The following is a 20,706-nucleotide window of genomic DNA, read 5'->3' as shown; positions in this document are numbered from 1 at the left end:
TCAGTGAGGTGTCGGTAGGTTGCAACTTTCGGAAAGCACCCGACGCAGAACTACGTTTCCCAGGAGGCAGTGCGGCACGGCGAGCGAGAGCCAAAAAAGCTTGGGCTCCCTGGGCGGTAGCTCTGTGGCGCGTCCCGGGCGCTGGGCTTGCGCCGCTCTCTGCCGCTTTCGGGCGGGCGAGAGGTCGCGGACTCAGGGCTGCGGGCGTAAACCCTACTCCGCGCTGAGCCGAGCGAGACGGGCGGCGACCAAGCCCCACCATGGCCGCGAACGTGAGTGTCTCCTGGCCCGCCGGCCACACCCAGGCCTCCCGGTCCTCCGGCCCCCTCTTCCCGCGGGCGTGTCGCGGCCCCCTGCCCGGTGGTCCCCTCCGTCCGGCCCGCCCGCCTCCCTCTCACACCCGTGTCCGCGCCTTCCGGCAGCTGTGCTGTCTGTCTTGCTCAGCCCGGCCCGACTCCTTGGGTCCCGCCGTGTTGGGGACCGGGCCTCTGGTCCCGTGGTTCCGGCTCGGGGTCCCCTGGTGCGCGGCCCCTCCCCGCAGCCCTTCCCTTCGTTCCTGGTTCCCTCCTGGACCCTCGGGGTTGTCACGTGTGCGGACTTGCAGGGCCAGACGGGGCGGCAGAGAGGTGGCCAGTCCACGGGGGCGGTGGGGAAGCCGATCCGCCCGGGTGGAGCTGTCCAGCGACGCGCTGTCCGGGGAGGGCGGTGAGCTGCTTGCCCAGCGGGGTATGTAAAACCAGTGCTGTGATGATGCACAGGGGCGCAGGCCAGGTGGGGAGCGGAAAATTCAGGGCGGCGGGCAGAAGGGGGCATTTCCCTACGGCTGGGCGCTCGTCCTCCTAGCAGGGATTTAGTTGCAGAGACCCTCGCTGAAGGTGGTGCCCCTGGAAAGGCTGCTGGCTTCCTCCCAGCAGCCAGCCTTTCTCAGGAACCTTTCTATTTAAGCCAAACATTCATTCAACAAACCGAGGGGCACCTCCCACCAGGGTGTTGGGCGAAAAAGGAGCTGGTGACTCAGGCTCCGCTTCTCGGTGAAAGTGTCTGGAGCCAGCTCGGAGCCCTGCCAGCCTGGGCACTCCCTCCCTCTTGCTTTGGTTGAGTGTCCTAGCCATTCTCCGCTGCTAGGAGAATGCCGGTGTAACAACACCCTTTCCAGGCTCCTCCTCTGTCCCCAAGCGTCCTTTCTGCCTCCCACACCCCCCCGAGAAGCCAGGGCTTTCGTCACTCACAGCCCCAGCACACTCTGTTTGGTTTAGAGTTGTTTGGGAGGCCGAGAAGCCTTAAGTGGTGCACCTAGAGGTGGTCCCCCAGATGCAGGGTCTGCCAGGGGAGGCCTGGGCTGTGTCAGGGGACAGGCGTGCCCCCATACCACCACCACGATATCTTACAAATGGGAACTTCCCAACAGAGGAATGCACTTGCCCAGGGCCTCACAGCCAGCTTGGCAGGTCATGGGAAGGTGTGGCAGGCTTTGGAGTCAGGCCCACCTGCGGAAAGATCCAGATTCTTCCCCAGTAGCTATGTGGCCTTAATTTCTTGGAATTTTTGTTTCCTCATGGGCTCAGTTACTGTGAAGTTTAAGGAAGACCTAAGGTTTAAGGTACACAGTGCCTGGTGTACCATAGGTACTTAATACATTAAAACACAGTTTATCTTCAGTCCTGATGGGCAGAGAACCTCTTGGATAAGTAGGGTCCTGATCTTTGCCAAGGAGTGTAGATGAATTTGGGTATCCTCTGCCACCAAACCTTCGTTGATTCACCCAGTAGTGGGGTGCGCATTTACAGAGACCGAGAGGCCCCATGCTGAAGAAAGATCTGAAGATGCTGGGCTGGAGCAGGAAGGACACAGGGTTCTTAATCACTGGAACCTCCCTCCAGTAATGGAGTTAGTGTGGCCATCTGTGCTCTATAAATGAATAAACAGGATCAGAGGGGTAGAGCAGCTTACCCAGGGTTACACAGGAAGTGATTTTCAGGACCTGTAGGTCAGCCCCTATCCCGCCACGCACTGCTCATTGCTTCTAAGCCTGGAGTAGGGGAGTGGGCAGGGAGGAAATCACCACCACCATCCTTGTTTACTGGGAATTTGGTCTAGAGTGTGGGCCGGGTGTGTTACGCCAGCCTGAGGACCACCTTCTTTCTTCTCTTCAAGGCCATCTTTGAGCCCCTTGTCTCGATGTTGGCTCTTAGGGCGGCCGGGGGGAGGCCCAGGAGGAAGCCAGGCCTTCCCGTGCCCAAGTTGGGGACTGGCTTCTTCTCCTGTCCTGCGTGACTCGGGCTCCCAGCGTTCAGCTCCTGTTGTGGCCCCAGGCGTGAGGAAGGCAGTCCGGAGTAGAGGGGTAGAGCGTGGCCCCCAGGCTGCCCGGATATGAGTCCTGAATCCACCTCTTAGAGGCTGTGTGATGTGGACTGGTGGTGTTGTAACTGCTGACCCCGTTTTCCCATCTGTGAAATAAGGTCGTGATAGTGCCCACCTCCGCGGGCTTGTGCAGGACTGGCTTCTGATGGACTGGGAGTGTTTGCCATCGCCATCATCATCATGGCTGATGGTCACCTATCTTCCTGTAGCAAATTGCTCCCCTGACGTTTCCAAATGGCCTAGAAAGTCAAGACCATTGGTGATGCTTGTGTTAGAGGAAGCTGGGTGTAGAAACAGGGGTCGACGTCCATTCAGGTGGAGGGGCCTTTTCAAAATGAGACTTGAATCCATGAATTAATGTTCAATTTGGCTGAGCAGAGATAAGTTAACAACAGATAAGGCACCTATGTCTGTCGTGGTTGCAAAGAATCATTTATTTGATGTCCTTTCCAGTAGACAAAATTTCTGTTATAATCCATGATCGGTAGGGTTTTCTGGAAGCTGACTGTAAAAAGAACTTGTTACCAGTTTTTTTTTAAGTGTCTCAATAAGACCCTGACAGTAATGTAATGTTTCCCTTGAACCACTGTGGGGGAAAGTTTCCAAAAATACTGTTTTCCCCCATGAACCATTTTCTCAGGTGCACAGTGAGTTAAAGGAGATACACGCTGGAGTAATGGCAGTTGTGCTCCAGGCATGAGGCTGGTGTGTTGTCTGGTTTTTAAATCAGGTCTAAACCGTATTTGTGTGGCAGAGTCAAACTTCCCCTTTTTGTGGCCGTGTCTGTTTCTGTTCTTTAGTGTCCGTTTCTTGAGCCTGTGGAAGGAACGCTTCCGCTGGGTTAGGAGCGGTACCTGAGAGCAGCGGACACTCTGGAGGGTGGACAGCTCGGGGATTTAAATCTTCACACGAAGATGGGGTGGCATCGTGGCCTCAGCGAGCTGATGGCCTTTAGCTTCCGTAGCGGTGAAGTTAGAATGCCTAGTGTTTTCAGTAGTTACTAACTGTTTTGGCGGTGGTATAACAATAACTCTTCTATTTGTTTTTTTATTAGGTTGTCCTGAAGAGGTTAAACACCTCACTGTTTCCATAGCATTCCAGAGTCGTGTGTCACTCCAGAGGCACAGCGACTGTCAGTGTAAATATGTGTCACCGGGTCGTTAGCTAGAGTTAAGGCAGTTCATTCAGCTGTGCTTTGTGTCTGGTAAATAAAAGCTTTTAATAATGTCCACTGTGGGCGTTACTGCATATCCATCTTGGTAATGTCCCTGCTCATCCCTTAACTAGGACCATCTGTAAATTAAATTAGATCGGCATTTTTGATATGGGCCTCCCGGAAACAAGACGATGATCTAACCGGTTCACAAAATGCAGTCGTGGCTGGTTTTTTCCTGTGGTGCTAGAAGCAGAGCTGCAGGTTAGGGTTATTCCATGGAACCCAGGGAGCACAAAGCGGCAACACCTCACAGGAGACAGCTCACAGGACAGCGCTGAGGCTGCGGAGAGTTCAGAAGAGACTCGCCCGAGTGCGGGATGCAAACCGAGAAAGGAGACCTGTTCCTGCTGCTTCAGTGGCCTTACGGGAGAGCTGGGGCTGAAATAGCCCTTGGACAGGAGGAAGTCCTTTGGCTACCGAGTCTAGTTTAGTTTGAGACCCTAAAGCAAGTCATGAAACAGTTGTGTAAAAGCGTCAGTTACTGTGTAGACATAACTGTGTATAAATGACAAAAGACTTAAAATTTTGGTTAAAGACTTGATTACAATACAGTTATCAAGGAAACTGACTATTTCTATAGCATACAACGTTTTAAGAGAGTAGCTAGAATCATGACTGACACATACCAGGAGATTTCAAATTATAGGAACTTCCTACAGTTTCTAGAATGTTTATATTAATATATTTATCCATATAATATGACCTAAGAATTTCTCATTACTCAGTGTTTGCCATGTAATGTAACATACCAAATGAGCCCAATTAGTTTAATATTTCTCTTTGAGATGTTTAGGGGTTTTCTGAAGCATCCCAGAGTTAGCTGGACGTCAGAAAAGCTTCATTAAGAATTTGATTTGAGGAAGTTTGTGAAAGATAGCAAAAGGTTTTAAATGTTTGACTAAGGAGGATCATAAGTCACTGTGAAACTATTTATTCACTTAACCAAAGTGATAATAAAAAGATTTCAAAAGGAAATAACAGAAAGCTACAGCAGATAAGTTAAAAGGTAAAGAAACTTTATAATCTGTTACCAAAAACAGATTACTATTTCGAGAACGCTTTGTCCTCTACACAGAAGAAAAAGTTGGTTTTCACCATTTTACCTTTATTATTAAAATTCATTCATTTAATTAAATTCAGTCTGATCTTAGTAAGTCCTGGCCACGTACAAAACTTTTCTCAGGGTTCCCTTTTTAAAATTAATGTTTAAAAGTATATGTTACTTCATCGTTCAGTCCTTGAGTAAAGCGCAGAGTATATTTATTAAGAGTCTCAAACATGTTTAGGTTCTGTGTGTGGGTAGGTTGCTCAGTTGTGTCCTCCTCTCTGCAACCCTGTGGACTGCAGCCCGCCAGTCCCCCCCCGTCCATGGGGTTCTCCAGGCAAGAACACTGGAGTGGGGTGCCATAAAAGTAGGTAATTAAAGACTTATTTAGCAATTAATCTTTCAGTATTTTCTTATTAAGAAAATCATCTAGACATTCAATGAATTCCATCATTTGACTTAATTTAGCAGAACTCTAACTCTAAAATTTCAAATCCCCCCAAATTGGGAGAAACTGTTTTTAGTTGTGAAAGTGACAGTCACTTGGTTGTGTCTGACTCTTTGTGACCCCATGGACTATACGTTCCATGGAATTCTCTAGGCCAGAATACTGGAGTGGGTAGCCTTTCCCTTCTCCAGGGGATCTTCCCAACTCAGGAATCAAACCAGGGTCTCCTGCATTATAGGCGAATTCTTTAGCAACTGAGCTCTCAGGGAAGCCCGTTTTTAGGTACACATACCCTAAAACAAAATTATTCTTAAAGAATTCACCCCAAAACTTATTCGTTATTTATGAAAATATTACCATACCAAGTTAATTTTCTTGTTGACACATTTATAACCATGATAACGTGAGCATATTAACTTTCAGGAAACCTGGGTACAGTTAAAGTACTACACTTAATGATGACTGTAAAGCCATGTCTGTATGAATTAGACCATCAATTTTAACTTGTTTTCTTCCATTAAAGATTAATCCTAGATTATGTGATTCTTTGACAATTTGGGCTAGTTTAAGTGAAATATTTGATTTGTAAACATTTACTTTTAAATCAATTAAGTAGAACCCTTTTACAGTAATGTTGTTAGTAACCTCTGAAGTTAGAGATGGATCATACGTGTATATACAGACATACATACATCCAGATACACACAGAAATAGCTGTCCTGCTTGAGTTTTACAAAGATCTGTTTTCACACACACATACACACACCCTTTTTTTTTCTTTCAAGTCTACTAATTAAGCCAAATAGACTCTAAAACTGGAAAGAAGAAAAAAAGGTCAATCTTTTTTCCCAAAAAGGTCAATCCCAGTTCCCAAGAAGAAAAGGACTAAAGAATATTCAGACTATTGGATGATTGCACTCACTTCCAGTGCTAGTAAGGTTATGCTGAAAATACTTTAAGCCAGGCTTCAGAAGTACTTGAATTGAGGACTTCCAGATGTACCAGCTTAGAAAAGGCAGAAGAACCAGAGATCAAATTGACAACATTCACTGGATCATAGAGAAAGCAAGGGAATTCCAGAAAAACATCTACTTCTGTTTCATTGACTACATTTAAAGCCTTTGACTGTGTGGATCATAACAAACTGTGACAAACTCTGAAAAAAAATGGGAATATCAGGCCATCTTACTCGTCTGTTGAGAAACTTGTATGCAGGTCAAGAAGCAATAGTTAGAACCTTATATGGAACAACTGACTGGTTCAAAATTGAGAAAGGAGTATGACAAGGCTGTTTACCGTTACCCTGCTTATTTAACTTATGTACAGAGTACACCACACGAAATGCCGGGCTAAATGAGTTACAAGCCGGAATCAATATTGCTAGGAGAAATATCAACAACCTCAGATACACAGATAATACCACTCTTTACCAGCTGAGCCACAAGGGAAGCCCCCAGATGATACCACTCTAATGGCAGAAAGCAAAGAGGAACTAAAGAGCCTCTTGATGAGGGTGAAAGAGGAGAGTGAAAAAGCTGGTTTAATACTTTGGCCATCTGATGCGAAGAGCCGACTCATTGGAAAAGACCCTGGTGCCGGGAAAGATTGAAGACGGGAGGAGAAGGGGATGACAGAGGATGAGATGGTTGGATGGCATCATCGACTCAATGGACATGAGTTTGAGTAAGCTCCGGGAGCTGGTGATGGACAGGGAAATCTGGTGTGCTGCCGTCCATGGGATCACAAAGAGTTAGACGTGACTGAGCAACTAAACTGACTGAAAGCTCAATATTAAAGAAACTAAGATCATAGCATCAGTCCCATCACTTCATGGCAAATGGAGGGGTAGGAAAGGTGGAAGCCGTGACAGATTTCCTCTTCTCAGGCTCTAAAATCACTGTGGATGGTGACTGCAGCCATGAAATTAGGAGACAATTTCTTCTTGGAAGGAAAGCTGTGACAAACCTAGATAGTGTTTTAAAAAGCAAAGACGTCACTTTGCTGACAAAGGTCCATATAGCCAAAGCTATGGTCTTTCTAGTAGTTATGTACAGATGTGAGAGTTGGATCATAAAGAAGGCAGAGTGCCAAGGAATTGATGCCTTTGAACTGTGGTGCTGGAGAAGACTCTTGAGAGTCCCTTGGACTGCAAGGAGATCCGACCAGTCAATCTGAAAGGAAATCAACCCTGAATACTCATTGGAAGGACTGCTGTTGAAGCTGAAACTCCAGTACTTTGGCCACCTGATGTGAAGAGCCGACTCACTGGAAAAGACCCTGATGCTGGGAAAGATTGAAGGCAGGAGGAGAAGGGGGCAACAGAGGATGAGATGTCTGGATGGCATCACTGACTCAATGGACATGAACTTGGGCAAACTCCAGGAGATGGAGAAGGACAGAGAGGCCTGGCACGCTTTAGTCCACGGGGTTGCAAGGAGTCGGACACGACTTGGCAACTGAACCACAACAATTAAGCCAAGACTATAGACTCAAGGCAGTGTGGGCGGTGTTTACATTTCAAGAACATAATAAGGGTTATAACTTCAGGCTTTCTCCTAGGAATACTTCTGTTCCCTCAAGGTCTGAATTTGGAAAAGATGTTTTATCAAGCCAGCTTTCTCTACAGTGTTGGAACATCTAAGGAGCTCCTTCCTGGCCATTTAAGAGTTAAAGTGTTGGCAGGCATTGGTTTTGTCATGAAGCCAGCCAGGAGGCCTTTCGGCCTTTGAGGGATGGTTTCCCATTATTACTTTGGCAGCCCAATTCAGATAGGATCTCAGCAACTTTCTGAGGGCCCTGTGATGGAACGAATGTGCGTCTGGCTCCCTAAGGGGTTCCCCTTGGGTTGGCTTGACTCTTCCTGTGTCTCGACTTCTCCCTCCAACGGTTAAAACTGCCGTCGGTGCTGGGAGTGCTGGGTGGTCAGCCGTTACGGTGCTCCCCAGCGAGCAGAGTTTACTTAGTGGTTGTAGCGGGGCTCCCTGTGGGCCCGCTGCACGTCTCGAGGATTGATGCTCAGGCACCTCCACTAGGCTCTCAGCCGCCGGAGAACTGCTCCTGGCTGAAGGAGCAAGCATCCCTTGACTGTGGAGCTGCGCAGGCTCAGTCTCTCATTCCACTGGCAGTTTGTTCACACCATATATACAACAGTCTTTCCAGTTTAAGTCAGTCTGTTAAGAAAGACCAGTGAGCCCCGTTCACTCCAAAGCGCATCCCAGGTCTCTGCCTAGGAGACAGTCCAGTAACCCCTTTAAGACTCCAAGACCCAAGAGGAACAGCTTGAGTAAAACTCAGAGTGGGATTTAAAGCAATGATGTCCAGGTGTCGGGAGAACTCGGGAGAACTCACTGAAGCACCGAAGGAATACAGAGAAGCAGGTGGCGCTCCAGGGGCCCATGCTGGTACCGGGGAACTGGTTTGGGGTGGACTCCAGGTGTCCTCTGGTGGATGACAGCCCCCCAATTACGCCAATCAGATGTGGATGAAAGTTTAGTTAACAATCAAATCAAGAATATAAAAGGGTATTTTGTTTGAGCCAAACAGGATTATAACCCTGGAGACAGCCTCTCAGAAGCTCTGAGAACTTTCACCTGCTAGAAGTTGAAGACACAGTTGTGTGCATTTGTGGGACAAAGGATCATACATGAAAATGGCATACGGATGTTTTACATACGGTTCACCAGGGATACATAGTCCAGGTGGGCATGTGTACACAGCGAGCAGTGAGTCCCCATGGCCCCTTGCAGAGCTGTGAAAGAACGCTGCTCTTTTAAGAAGTTTCATTGCTGGTGTCAGAAGAAAGGGGAAAAGGTCCTTACGGTTGAGCAGGCACTCCCATCTTGAGAAGGTCTGGTCAGTAACGCAGATGCAGGCTAGATGTTAGGGAGGGACGGGCACAGAATTTTATGTTCAAATTTTCATGTCCTGCCCTCAGATGTAAATTAACATTTCACCAACTTGTAAATGCGTGTTCACAGAAGCATTGTTCGTAATCGCTAGGAACTGGAAATATCCAAAGTATCCATCGACTGGTGAGTAAACTGACAGGTGTGGAATGCTACTCGGCCATAAAAAGAAGCAGACTACTGATACCATGACATAGATGACCCCAAAGCGTTACACTGAGTCCGAGAATCTGTACAGAAGGAGCTCATGCTGTGTCATGATCCCTTCGTACCACGTTCTGGAAGAGGCAGAACTGAATCGTAGTGATACAGATTCAGATCACTGTTACCTCTAGACAGTAGGGAGACAGAGTATTGGCAGGGAGAGGGCACAGGGAGCTTTCGGCTGAGAGATGTGGTTTGTGTGTTGACGAACACAGCTATGCACTTCTCAAAACTGGACACTCTGTCTGTGCATTTTTAATATATAGAATTAAAACTCAGTAAGAACAGAGTGTAAATGCAATTTGTTTTTTGAAAACCAGTTTTCTTTTTGTGTTTTTTCAGTATTCCAGTACGAGTAACAAAAAAGATCACGTCAGAATCACAAACAAGTCCCAGCCGGGCTTCTTGGAGCGGCTAAGCGAGACCTCGGGAGGAATGTTTGTGGGGCTCATGACCTTCCTGGTCTCCTTCTACTTAATCTTCACCAATGAGGTATGATGTTCGGGGTCCCTCTGTGCAGAGTGAGGGTCCCTGCGGTATCTCAGTGCAGAGGCTGGATGTGGTAATAAGGGTAAAGATTTTATGGGGATGAGGGTTGAATTAGTCAATTCTTTCTGTTGTGCCCCGCCTCACGACTAACATAAGCAGAAAGGGAAATGGATCAGTTCACATACCTGAAATGGGGGGGCGAAAGAAAAAGTGAAAGTCGCTCAGTCGTGTTTGACTCTTTGCAACCCCACGGACTATACAGTCCATGGAATTCTCCCGGCCAGAATACCGGAGTGAGTAGCCTATCCCTTCTCCAGCAGATCTTCCCTACCTGGGAGTTAAACCAGGGTCTCCTGCTTTGCAGGTGCATTCTTTACCACCTGAGCTATCAGGGAAGCCCCGAAGTGGGGATAGCATCAGCTTCAGGCATGGTTGGATCCAGGCATTCATACTGGGTCACCAGGAACCTCTGTTTCTCCATGTGTTGCCCATTTTTCTCTGTTGTTCAGCAGGCTCTTCCCCTGTGGTGGCAAAGGTGGCCCAGCAACTCTCCTGTCACATCCAAGCAGCTTAGCAACCCCAGAGGAAAGAGGAAGCATCTCTGTTTCTAAATCAGTTTAGCCAGAGTCAAGGGAGATCTCTGAGCGTCCTCAGTCCTCTCTGAGCCACTCCTTGTGGCCAGTGGACACAGGATGCGGTTGGCGAGGCCTGGGTCACATCTGAACAGCTGCACGATCAGCGCTAGTGAAGCACATGGATGTAGGGAAGGGGAGGGGAGGGGAGGCGGAGGGAGAGAAAAATAGGGGAGAGGTGCAGGGCAGAGGCAGCCGCTGTCCTTCCTGGCACGGCTGGTGCTGCGTGGGGTGCGGGGAGGCATGGAGGGTGGGCGTCCTGGGTTCTCCTTGCCCAGGGCAGCAGGTGCTGCTGTGTCCAGCAGCTAAAATCCTCTCTCCGACACGCACAGGGCCGCGCGTTGAGGACGGCGACCTCGCTGGCCGAGGGGCTCTCGCTGGTGGTGTCTCCCAGCAGCATCCACAGCGTGGCTCCGGAGAACGAGGGGAGGCTGGTGCACATTGTTGGGGCCCTGCGGACGTCCAAGGTAGGCTGGCAGCGCTCGCTGACTGCGGCGCTCGGGGCACCTCGTGGGCGTCGTCTGAGGCCCGGGCCTCAGAAGCAGAGACTCAGTGTGAGTCCCACTGCTCCGCTCGGCAGCTGTGGACCTGCCTCTCCCGAGCCTCGGAGGCTTCGTCTGTCAAACAACCTGAGTGGGCTCTGCAGATCGGCCCGGATTCAGGAGCTCCCCTCCTGGCACAATAGCCCTTGGCCTGAGCCTCACACAGAGGCGCTTTAACGGTGATGATGGCGTGCGTGCCTGGGGCAGAGTCTCCTGTCTGAACACCCCACGTGCTGCCCAGCCCTGCACCCCCAGGCCTCGCAGCCTGAGCCGTGCGTGCAGCTTGGGTCACAGGCTTAGCTCTTGGGGCCGGTGGCTCCCCTTGGCTCCCATGCGAGCAGCGCAGAGTTCTCCAGGCTGTCCTGCCCTCTGGACCTGTTTCTCCCCAGCCTGGCTTCCCCTGAGCTGAGCGTTCTTGTCCTTTGTTTTCCTGGTCTGTTTCTCTGTGAAGCTCTTGTCTGATCCTAACTATGGGGTCCACCTCCCGGCTGTGAAGCTGCGGCGGCACGTGGAGATGTATCAGTGGGTGGAGACTGAGGAGTCCAGGTGAGGGGCCGGCTGGGGCTGCGGGAGGCACGGGGTTAGGGTGACTGCGGGAGGCACGGGGTTAGGGTGACGCGCCGCAGGCTTTCGCTGCGGCACTGCTGAAGGTTACCATGGGAACTCTTCCTTTCGAAGGAATGTCAGATTATCCCCCAGGGGTTGGCCCATGGTGTCGTTTGGAGGTGGCAGGGGTCTCCTGCAGAGTGCCTGGGGGAAGAAAGTGGCGCTGGGCTGGCTCCCGGGGATCGCCCCGTGTCTGGGCTGGTGTGGACGAAACCTGCTCTGTGTAGGGAGTCTGGCCTGGGAGTCCTGAGGCTGCTTCAGGCCGGAGACGCTTCGAGGTGGGGCCTCCTCGGGAATGGTGGGCTGACTCGGGCCTCCTGTGTTTTCCCCGCAGGGAGTACAGCGAGGACGGGCAGGTGAAGACGGAGAGGAAGTACACCTACAGTGAGTCGCGGGCCCCTCGCTGCTCCCCAGCGGCCTCTCTCCTTCCTTAGCCAGCATCGGGCTCCCGGCGTGCTGCTCCTCAGAGCCCTGCTCCCCCGTCTGTCCAGCGAGGCTCCAGGAGCTGCCCCTTGCTCCCTCGGGTGGTCCCGGGCTTGGATAAGAGGACATGGGGCCAGTGGGCCTCAAACCTGAGGGTTACCGTGGTTTCCGCATTGTTCCCTCTGCTCCAAACAGGCACAGAGTGGAGGTCGGAGATCGTCAACAGCAGGAACTTTGACCGAGAGATTGGCCACAAAAACCCCAGGTGAGAACCAGCCCTTTGCAGGTTCCCAGCCTCAGCGTCCTTGTCTGAGTAACAGGGTTGAGTTGCTTGTCTTGAGGGCTGATGAAATGTGGGACAGGGCCCGAGGCCCGCTCCAGGGCGGGGCCTGACGCCCTTGGCCCTAGGCGACCATCCCTCCGACAAGATGTGGGGATGAGGCTGGGCCGAGTGCCCGAAGGGGTGGTCAGTGGTGGGCGTGGGGAGATGGTCAGCAGGGCGTTCAGGAGCAACCGCACTTGACGCCCCCCTTCGGGGGTCCAGCAGAGGACGATTAGCTCAGGGGCAGGGGTGAAGGTGTGGAGACGGGCGTGACTGTAGGCAGGGCCCATGTAGGCTGTGTGCTGTGACGAGCTGGGCGGGGCCAGGAAGGGCTTTGAACATTCCCAGTGAGGCTTGGATGCCGGTGGCCAGGAAGGGTCTGGAGGGGAGGATGTGAAGCCCATGGCCCGGCTGTCTGACGGCTGACGGGCAGGGTGGGACAGGCTGGCAGGGGTCCAGGCAAGATCGTAAGAAGCTCTGGGGGATGGGAAGCCAGTGGAAGCTGCCCTTCCCCGGCAGGGGATGGGGTTGGGGGAAGACAAGACTGCAGGGCCGGGCCAGGCTGGGCTTGCAGGAGCCCCCTGGGTGCAGACCTGGCACAGCACCTCCCCTGGGACCGAGGCAGCTCCCCCGGCGTCCCACATCGCCAACAGCTCCCCCTCTCTCCCCAGCGCGATGGCTGTGGAGTCGTTCACCGCAACAGCCCCCTTCGTCCAGATCGGCAGGTTTTTCCTCTCGGCGGGTGAGTCTCAGGCCGTTGGATGAGGCACCTTGGACCCAGAACTCTGCCTTCCAGTCGCCTCCCGGGAGCCGGGGCCCTGCCCTCAGCCTTTGGGTGGTTAAGGGGTCTCCCACTGCCCTGGGCAGGGGCCAGAGGGCAGGTGTGTCCCCAGGAAGGGGGACCTTTGTGGAACCCCCCGAAACCTGTTCCAGGGAGCAGCTGCCAGGTGTTGGTCCTCGCTGGGCTGGGCAGGCGGAGCTGAGAGCCCTTGCTCAGGCAGCCCTGGAGGGCAGCGCACACAAGACCCGAGGCTCCACTCCTGATCCCCGCGGGCCCCCAGCCCTGAGCCAGACCCCGAAGGGCCTCCAACAGAGAGGGGCTTGCAGGGGACAGTGTGGCTGGGAGACTGCCATCGAAACTCCTAGGGCTTGTCCCTGAGACAGACCTGAGGAGGGAGAGAGGACACTTAGGGTCAGAGCGTCGGGGGGCAGGGGAGAGACCGTGTGAGCAGGGCCGGCCTGTCTGCCGTGGGCTCTGGCCCTCAGTTGGTGCCAGCCATGCCAGCCAGCCCGGCCTCATGCTGTGGGGCAGCAGGGAGCCAGGCCAGGATGCAGGTGACTGGACCTCAGCCGCAGGGCTGAGGCACTCCGGGGCTGTGGTCACTGCCTGATGGGGTCAGCTTCCTGGAGGTGCTGGAGGCTGAAGGGGCTGGCACTGTGGACGGATGGAGCTGGAGGGAGGGACTCTGGGTGGAAGAGCGGGCGTGCAGAGGCCCCAGGGAGCGAACCGGCAGGTGGCTGCGTGGCTGGGCTTGTGGGGCTGATTGGGAAGGCCGTCAGGCTGCGGGTTTGCAGACAGGCTGCGCAGACACGCACTACTTCTAACCACCCGCCTCTCAGGGCTCATCGACAAAGTGGACAACTTCAAGACGTTGAGCCTGTCTAAGCTGGAGGACCCACACGTGGACATCATTCGCCGGGGGGACTATTTCTACCACAGTGAAAATCCCAAGTACCCCGAGGTACCCAGCGGGTTTGGGCGCTCAGATGGCAGAGGTCGGGGCCCTGGAGCCCCGCCCCTGACAGCATGCGAGACTCCGAGCCCCGCTTCAGCTCTGATCCGGTTCCATGAATTGTGGCTGCACTCGGCTGGCGCCAGCGAGGGTGGAGGGGGGGGCTCTTTGCGCAATGGAGCTGCCTGGGCACGGGTGGGGGTGGTGTGACCCCCTTGTGGGTGGGTGGGCGCCCTGGGCCCCAGCTCAGACTCCTGCCTCCCTCACTCACCTATCTTCCATCCCAGGTTGGAGATCTGCGTGTCTCCTTCTCCTACGCGGGGCTGAGCGGCGATGACCCTGACCTGGGCCCAGCTCACGTGGTAAGCTGCCCCCCAGGCAGACAAGGGGGGCCTTCCTGGGTGCAGACACCCGGGCCCGAGTGAATGCTTAGGGCACACCCCTCCCCCTTGTGTGTGCCCATCCACGGGCCCCAGGCAGAGGAGTGGCCCTGGAGGGTCTCAGCGCTGTGCCTGAAGAGGTTCTTCCAGTCCTGTGCAGCCGCTCTCCCTGAGCACTGACCTCTGCTCTGGAAACGCTTGGTCCTGCACTCCTGACCCTGTTCCCCCCTCCCCGCCCCCACCAGGTCCTCCCTGGGGTTGTGGAGGGAGCAGCTTAGCAGGAGTGCCTCCCCCAGGCCCACGTAGGGGTGGAGCGGGGGGCCTGGGGCTCCCTGCTGCCTTGGTGCACAGCCAGGAGGGCGCTGGCCCGGGCAGATGGCCCCGTAGCTCTGAGCCGGGGTTCTCTGACCAGGTCACCGTGATTGCCCGGCAGCGGGGCGACCAGCTGGTCCCCTACTCCACCAAGTCCGGGGACACCCTGCTTCTCCTGCACCACGGGGACTTCTCAGCGGAGGTGAGTGGCCGTGGTGCGCCTGTGTGCTGTGCTTCAGTGCTCTGGTTACCAGCCGGCCCCACGGAGGCAGAGCCAGGGCTGCGAGGCAAGAGAAGGCGTGAGGTGTCCTTGTGTGTGCGGCCCGACCGCCGTCCGAGAGGGAGCAGTGAGCAAAGCAGAGAATCCCCCGGACCCCGCTTGGAGGTGACAGACATGGTAACAGGAGCCTCCTATGGCAGCGGGTGGCGAGCGACATCTTTGCTGAGTCCCAAGTAAAGAGCCGGGGTGGGTCAGTCGTTGTTGCAGCCCAGGGCCCCCTTGCCCGGGCCAGGACACTGTATGGCCCTGTGCATGGAGGGGCAGGCAGAGGCCCCTCAGGGCTGAGTGTGAGCTCGGGTGAAAGGGTGAGCTGTGCAGGACCAGGTGAGTGAGGGCGAGCGCCCCCAGAGAGACCTGGGTACCCCCATCTATAACATACGGTCAGGCCTCACCCACACCCTGAGGACAAGGGTGCAGAGAGGTGCCTCTCCTCCAGCGGCTGCCTGAGACTGCCTGAGACATTAGGCGGGCTGGCGACCCCTCAGGGTGGGGTGTGACCACGTCCCCTCCCTGCTTGTCCTGCAGGAGGTGTTTCGTCGGGAACATAAGAGCAACTCGCTGAAGACATGGGGCCTGCGGGCGGCCGGCTGGGTGGCCATGTTCATGGGCCTCAACCTCATGACGCGGATCCTCTACACGCTGGGTAGGTGGGCAGAGGAGGCCTCTTTGGCCCCTTACCGCTGCTCTGTCTTTCCAGCCCACTGGGTGCACTCAGCCCCTCCTGTGACCTCAGGGCCTTGGGACGGGTGAGCCGGGGAAGCAGGACAGGGTCACGGTGCTCCTAGGATGCAGGGGGTGGACGCTGCCCCCGAGGCTGTGGTCTCCCTGCTCTGCCCACTGCCCATCCCCTCAGCCTTCACCCCTTCACCCCCAGCTAAGGAGCCATGCTGAGGGGCTGGCCGGCCGGGGGAGCTCCAGGTTCCTTTCCTGCCCCAGCCTCAGTTTCCTCACACCTAACTTGCTGAGTTGTGTGAAGAGCTTGGCAAACAGGAAATACTCAAGAGCTGTCATCCTTTACACCTGGCCCCCCCCAAACCCTGAACTAGACTTGAGGCAGCAGCAGCAGGCCTGGGACGCAGGGCAGGCTATGCCGGGCTGCTCATGGGCCCGGGTTGGCCTGCTTGAGCCCAGGCGCTCGGCTCAGGACCCAACCCCAGGGTGACTGACTGGCGCTGGGCCTGGCTTTTGTATGGGAGGATGGGGCTTCTTGGGGGACTGAGCTGTGTCTGGTCAGGTGGTTATGGTTCTTGGAAACCCCTCCCCCGCTTAGCCTTTCCAGCTGGGAGAGTCTGGCTGCAGCCCCCAGACAATCAGCCCATTTTACAGGCGGGAAGACTGAGGAGCAGGGAGAGGGGGGAGGCTGCTTCCCCCGGATGGCTGAGCCGCACCCAGGAACGCAACCCCAGGATGGGTCACTAGGCCCATCGTGGCCACGACCTCGGGTAGGCCCTTTTCTCTCAGGGCCCAGTCCCCCCTCGTCAGGTCTGTCTCGGGGGGCTGCCCTTTGACTCTGACAGGTTCACTCCACGCCAGAGGCTGGGCCTCCAGGGTCAGGATGGAGTGAGCATACAGAGGGACTCAGTGCGGAGGGGTACGTGGGAAGCTGCCAGGCAGGGCGCCTGTCCACCACCACCCCCTGCCCCTGCCCTCCGAACCTGTTCGAGCACTTTCTGAGAGCCTGCTGCGTGAGGACGGGCTGTGGGCCCTGGAGGCCGTGCTGCCAGTAGGACGGGCAGGGTGCCCGTGCTCTGGGCTCAGCGCGGTAGCCAAGAGCGGAGGCTCTGCACTCAGACAGCCTGGAGCTTAAATTGTGGTTTTGGCACCTTCTGGCTGTAAACCTCACTGCCAGGCCTCGGCGATCTTGTGGGTGAACCGAGGTTAGGAACAGCACCGGCCTACAGAAGGGTGGGGTTGATGAGATGCATGGTCCCCCGACCAGCGCCCACACATGAGCCCTGCTTGTTGCGGGGGCTGTCGAGCTCGCGTGGGGCTGGACCCAGATGGGCCCCCAGGCGGCCTGTGGGCCACTGCGTCACGGTGGGCACCAGACCCCCAGCCTCCTGGTAACTGAGTGCAGGTCCCCCCAGTGTGTGCCGGCCACGGAAGGCCTGCGTCAGAGGTCTGCAGGCCAAGGACGGGGTGACTGCAGAAGGGCTGATGGATCCCACGTTGGGTGCAGCCTGCGGGGGTCTCTGGGTGGGCGGCTCCTCCGGTCCATCAAGCCCTCACAGGTCCTCCCTGGAGCTGGGCACACAGGTGACTGGTAACAGCTTAGGTGAGCGACAGGCTTCTCCGGGCAGGGCTGAGCAGCCCGAACAGGCCCGCGGGGGGTTCAGCCCTGCTGCTTTGTTGGGCAGCAGAGAGGTGCTCGCCAGCATCTCTCATCTGCCCCAGAGCTGGCTGCACGATGGGGCTGGGCTGGGCCGAGCCGCGGCTGGGCGCGGGGCTCTTCCTCGTGTGTCCCACCGCTGCCTCGCCCTCCTCACCTTGTCCAGAGACCCGCGGGCTGCCAGTTGGGGGGGGGGGCGGAGGAGCCTAGCTGGGGGCCTGGGAACCCTGACTGCTCTCTCTCCCCACAGTGGACTGGTTCCCCGTCTTCCGAGACTTGGTCAACATCGGCCTGAAGGCCTTTGCCTTCTGTGTGGCCACCTCGCTGACCTTGCTGACCGTGGCCGCCGGCTGGCTCTTCTACCGGCCCCTGTGGGCACTTGGCATCGCTGGCCTGGCCCTGGTGCCCATCATCATTGCTCGGACTCGGGTGCCAGCCAAGAAGCTGGAGTGAGCGGGTGCAGCACCCTCAGACACCTCCGCGCCTCGGACCCGGGCCGCCCTCCCCCGAGCTGCCTGGGTCTTGGATTCCACACGCGCCCCGCCCTGGCGGCAGCCTCGGCCGTGCACACGGGTGGCGGGTTGGTGTCCGTCAGTTAGCCTTTCACGCCCCTTCTCGCCAGCGGGCAGCTTTGCTGGCAGGGGGCAGCTCCTGCCTGGCAGCGTGACCTCCGCCCTCCTGCTTGTCTCCTTTCCTTCTCTGGGCACTGTGTGGCCGCCTGTGTCTCTTAGCTGATGTCTGCAGAGGTGGTGGCACTCAGACCCGGAGACGGTGCCAGGCTCCACCACAGCCACCGCCACCCCGGAGTCCAGGACATGGCGGCATGGGCACCACAAACCCACTCTGTGCGCGCAACTCAGCTCGGTACTCAGAGGACCACGGGGCGTCTCGATAATGATGGTGGATGTTTGTCAGACTTGGCATGCATGTTACAGTTTGGCAGAATCCTTTTGGTGTGCAGGACCTTCCAAAGGTCTGCTTACTTAACGTTTCTTATCGCTTCACGTCTCTGCATGCAACTCCCTGATCTACCATAAGAGGGGGTTGTTTCAAGACTTAAAAAACAAAACCCCTCCTGAATGATTCTTATCTCAGACTGTTACACAAAAGCCCTCTGTGATCTGTCTGTTGAAGTCAGTTCAGAGCACACAAAGTTCGGTGGGCCTGTGACTTAACCTGGTTGAGGAAGTTACCCGTCCGTATTGTGGGTCCCTGGGAAGGTTTTCAAAGCTTCAGGGGCTTTGAAACCAGTGTTAGCAGGCTTGTTTTCCCTCTGAGAAGAGACGGGGGTCTCTGTTTCTGAGAGAAAGGCATTTCCTGTCTTCTCTGGCATCAAAACGCAGTGTTTTCTTGAAGATGATTTTGCGTTTTTCAGCTAACCCAAGTGCGTTCCTTCCTTCATGGTGACCCCCCTTGCACACACACACCCAGATCGATCACATTCAGGCATCAGAGGCTGCATGTTGGAAACCTCTTGCCTGGCTCTGTTCACCACACGCTTTACCATTAGCACCAGGCCCCAAGAGGCTGCTTCTGGGTACTTGATGTGTTCAGTGTCCACAGCTTTATTCCTGACTGAAATCCACCCACACTTAATTCACAGAGTTTCTAAGTTTCCTCACTGCTTTCACACCCTTTGAAAGCTGAAGTATGTGGTTACATCAATGTCTTAAAAGATGGTACGTCCTTTGACTATTTGGAAATTGCTATGCCTTGCTGGGGTGGCTGCTTTAGTGAATGAGTAAAGAATCTCTCTCGGTGTCCTAGGGGACTTGTGTAAATTGAGATTTTTCATGTTCAAAACAGCCAGCCCCAGGGATGAGTTATCTGGGTTTAAGAATTGAAATAGTGTTCACTATTCCTTGTTAAATCAATGGTTTCTTTGACTCTCTCAACTCCTAAAGGTGCATTTGGAAAGCACAGCAACAAAATGATGGCTAAATAGAAAATCCTTGACATTTGTGTAACTTTTTTCTAGTACAGATTTTAAATTACTGCCAATTTCAAGTGTTCTTAAAGAACAAAAGAATGTTAAGAAATATTTCAAGCATTTGGAAAATCATAATGAAACTTGTATTTGTATTTTTGATAAAAATTCAAAATAAATTTCTAAATATCTTTCGATATAGGAGCTTGCCATATCGCCTTTTTTTGTATTCTTTCTGAAATTTCTATCTCGTAAGAATTCAGCCATAGAGTTTATTTAGAACCTATGAATTCTTGCAACTTATGTATTGCTTTTAGTAGTTAAAACTGGTTTAAATTTTTTTAAAAAGGCACCTCAATATTCCTAGCACTTGGAAACCTACTTTGTTCTGTGCGGACTTAGTGTGGCTCTCGTGGCACCCAGCTGCAGATGGTTCTAGGAGGTGGGCCGGAGTGAGCGGGACCCAGCGCAGAAGGCGTCCCCTGCCTCGGCCAGTGAGCTGTGTGGTGCCGGCCACGACGGTGACCTAAGCCCAAGCTTCCTCACCTGTGACGTGGGGGGTGTCTCCACCCCACGGGTGGTGGTGGGCACAGAGCGAGAGAAAGCCCACGAGCCCCGGTTCTGAAGCAGCGGATGGCCGCCAAGCGTCCACCCTGCAGTTTGAACTTCTTTTACCCTTATTACAGGATTTGAGGCAGGTGAGTGGTAACTTTTCAGAACCTGAGGTTTGGCTCCATTTCCACGATGTGTCCCCAGGAGCTGCCTGCCGTCTGCCTGAAGAACAGGTTATTCCTGCAGAAACCAGGCAGTGCTCGACTCCACTCCCAGAAAACAGACTCCACTCCCAGAAAACAGCGCGCTCACCTGCAGGAGGGAGACCAAGCTCTGATGAAGAAAGTGCCAGAGCCAGCAGTTTCCATGACAACCCCCGTGTTTCTCAACAAGAGCCTTCCTGCCAGTTCTTGCGACATGAGTCACACTCCAAAGGGTTTTGTTTGTTTCCCTTGGATAAAACGGACTCTGATTTTTAATGGCTACTGTCAAGATTAAGTAATACCTCCTCAACTAAACAGAAAAATATTCCTCTCTCTGTAACGCTAAGTTCTCAGCCTGCGGGAAAACAAACTCTGATCTTGAATGTAGTCCTGATCTGTATACCCGATTCATGGACCAGACCTGTGGAGCTGTGAGCCACGCCAGTCAGTCCTAAAGGAAATCAACCCTGAAGAGTCATTAGAAGGACTGATGCTGAAGCTCCAAGACTCTGGCCACCTGATGCAAAGAGCCAACTCACTGGATAAGACCCTGATGCTGGGAAAGATTGAAGGCAAAAGAAGGGGGCAATGGAGGATGCGATGGTTGGATGGCATCACCGACTCAATGGACAAGAGTTTGAGCAAGCTCCAGGAGATAGTGAAGGACGGGAGCCTGGCGTGCTGTAGTCCGTGGGGTCACAAAGAGATGACTGAGCGACAACACAACCTGTGTACACATGTGTCACCCAGGTGTTCTTAGCCGATGTAAAATCTGAAAGAAAATGTAGAACCAAGCC

At 54.2% G+C, this 20,706-nt stretch overlaps 1 protein-coding gene across 11 annotated transcripts; it reads left to right on the top strand.

Annotated features, from left to right (window-relative positions):
* The first annotated feature begins 61 nt into the window (after window positions 1-61).
* Window positions 62-19,353, top strand: TMEM43 (transmembrane protein 43). 11 transcript variants are annotated; one of them, XM_081530747.1, is made up of 13 exons: window positions 62-272; window positions 8,614-8,768; window positions 9,522-9,671; window positions 10,633-10,767; window positions 11,294-11,388; window positions 11,783-11,832; window positions 12,067-12,136; window positions 12,865-12,935; window positions 13,814-13,935; window positions 14,214-14,288; window positions 14,719-14,820; window positions 15,424-15,541; window positions 17,478-19,353. In XM_081530747.1, the coding sequence occupies exons 3-13, from the start codon at window positions 9,615-9,617 to the stop codon at window positions 17,678-17,680; spliced, it is 1,098 nt and encodes a 365-aa protein (XP_081386873.1). In that variant the 5' UTR covers window positions 62-272; window positions 8,614-8,768; window positions 9,522-9,614; the 3' UTR covers window positions 17,681-19,353. The 11 variants fall into 11 exon arrangements, with proteins under 11 accessions (XP_081386873.1, XP_081386870.1, XP_081386869.1 ...); XM_081530744.1 differs by lacking the exon at window positions 8,614-8,768 and having other exon boundaries at window positions 14,214-14,285; window positions 15,427-15,541; XM_081530743.1 differs by lacking the exon at window positions 8,614-8,768 and having other exon boundaries at window positions 14,214-14,285.
* The last annotated feature ends 1,353 nt before the right edge of the window (window positions 19,354-20,706 follow it).

The sequence above is a fragment of the Giraffa tippelskirchi genome, chromosome 9 (genome assembly GCF_054371585.1).
Source record: "Giraffa tippelskirchi isolate mGirTip1 chromosome 9, T2T-mGirTip1v1.2.pri, whole genome shotgun sequence".
Classification (NCBI taxonomy): domain Eukaryota; kingdom Metazoa; phylum Chordata; class Mammalia; order Artiodactyla; family Giraffidae; genus Giraffa; species Giraffa tippelskirchi.
Note: the sequence above shows the minus strand (reverse complement) of the source record. Positions and strands in the feature narration are given on the sequence as shown.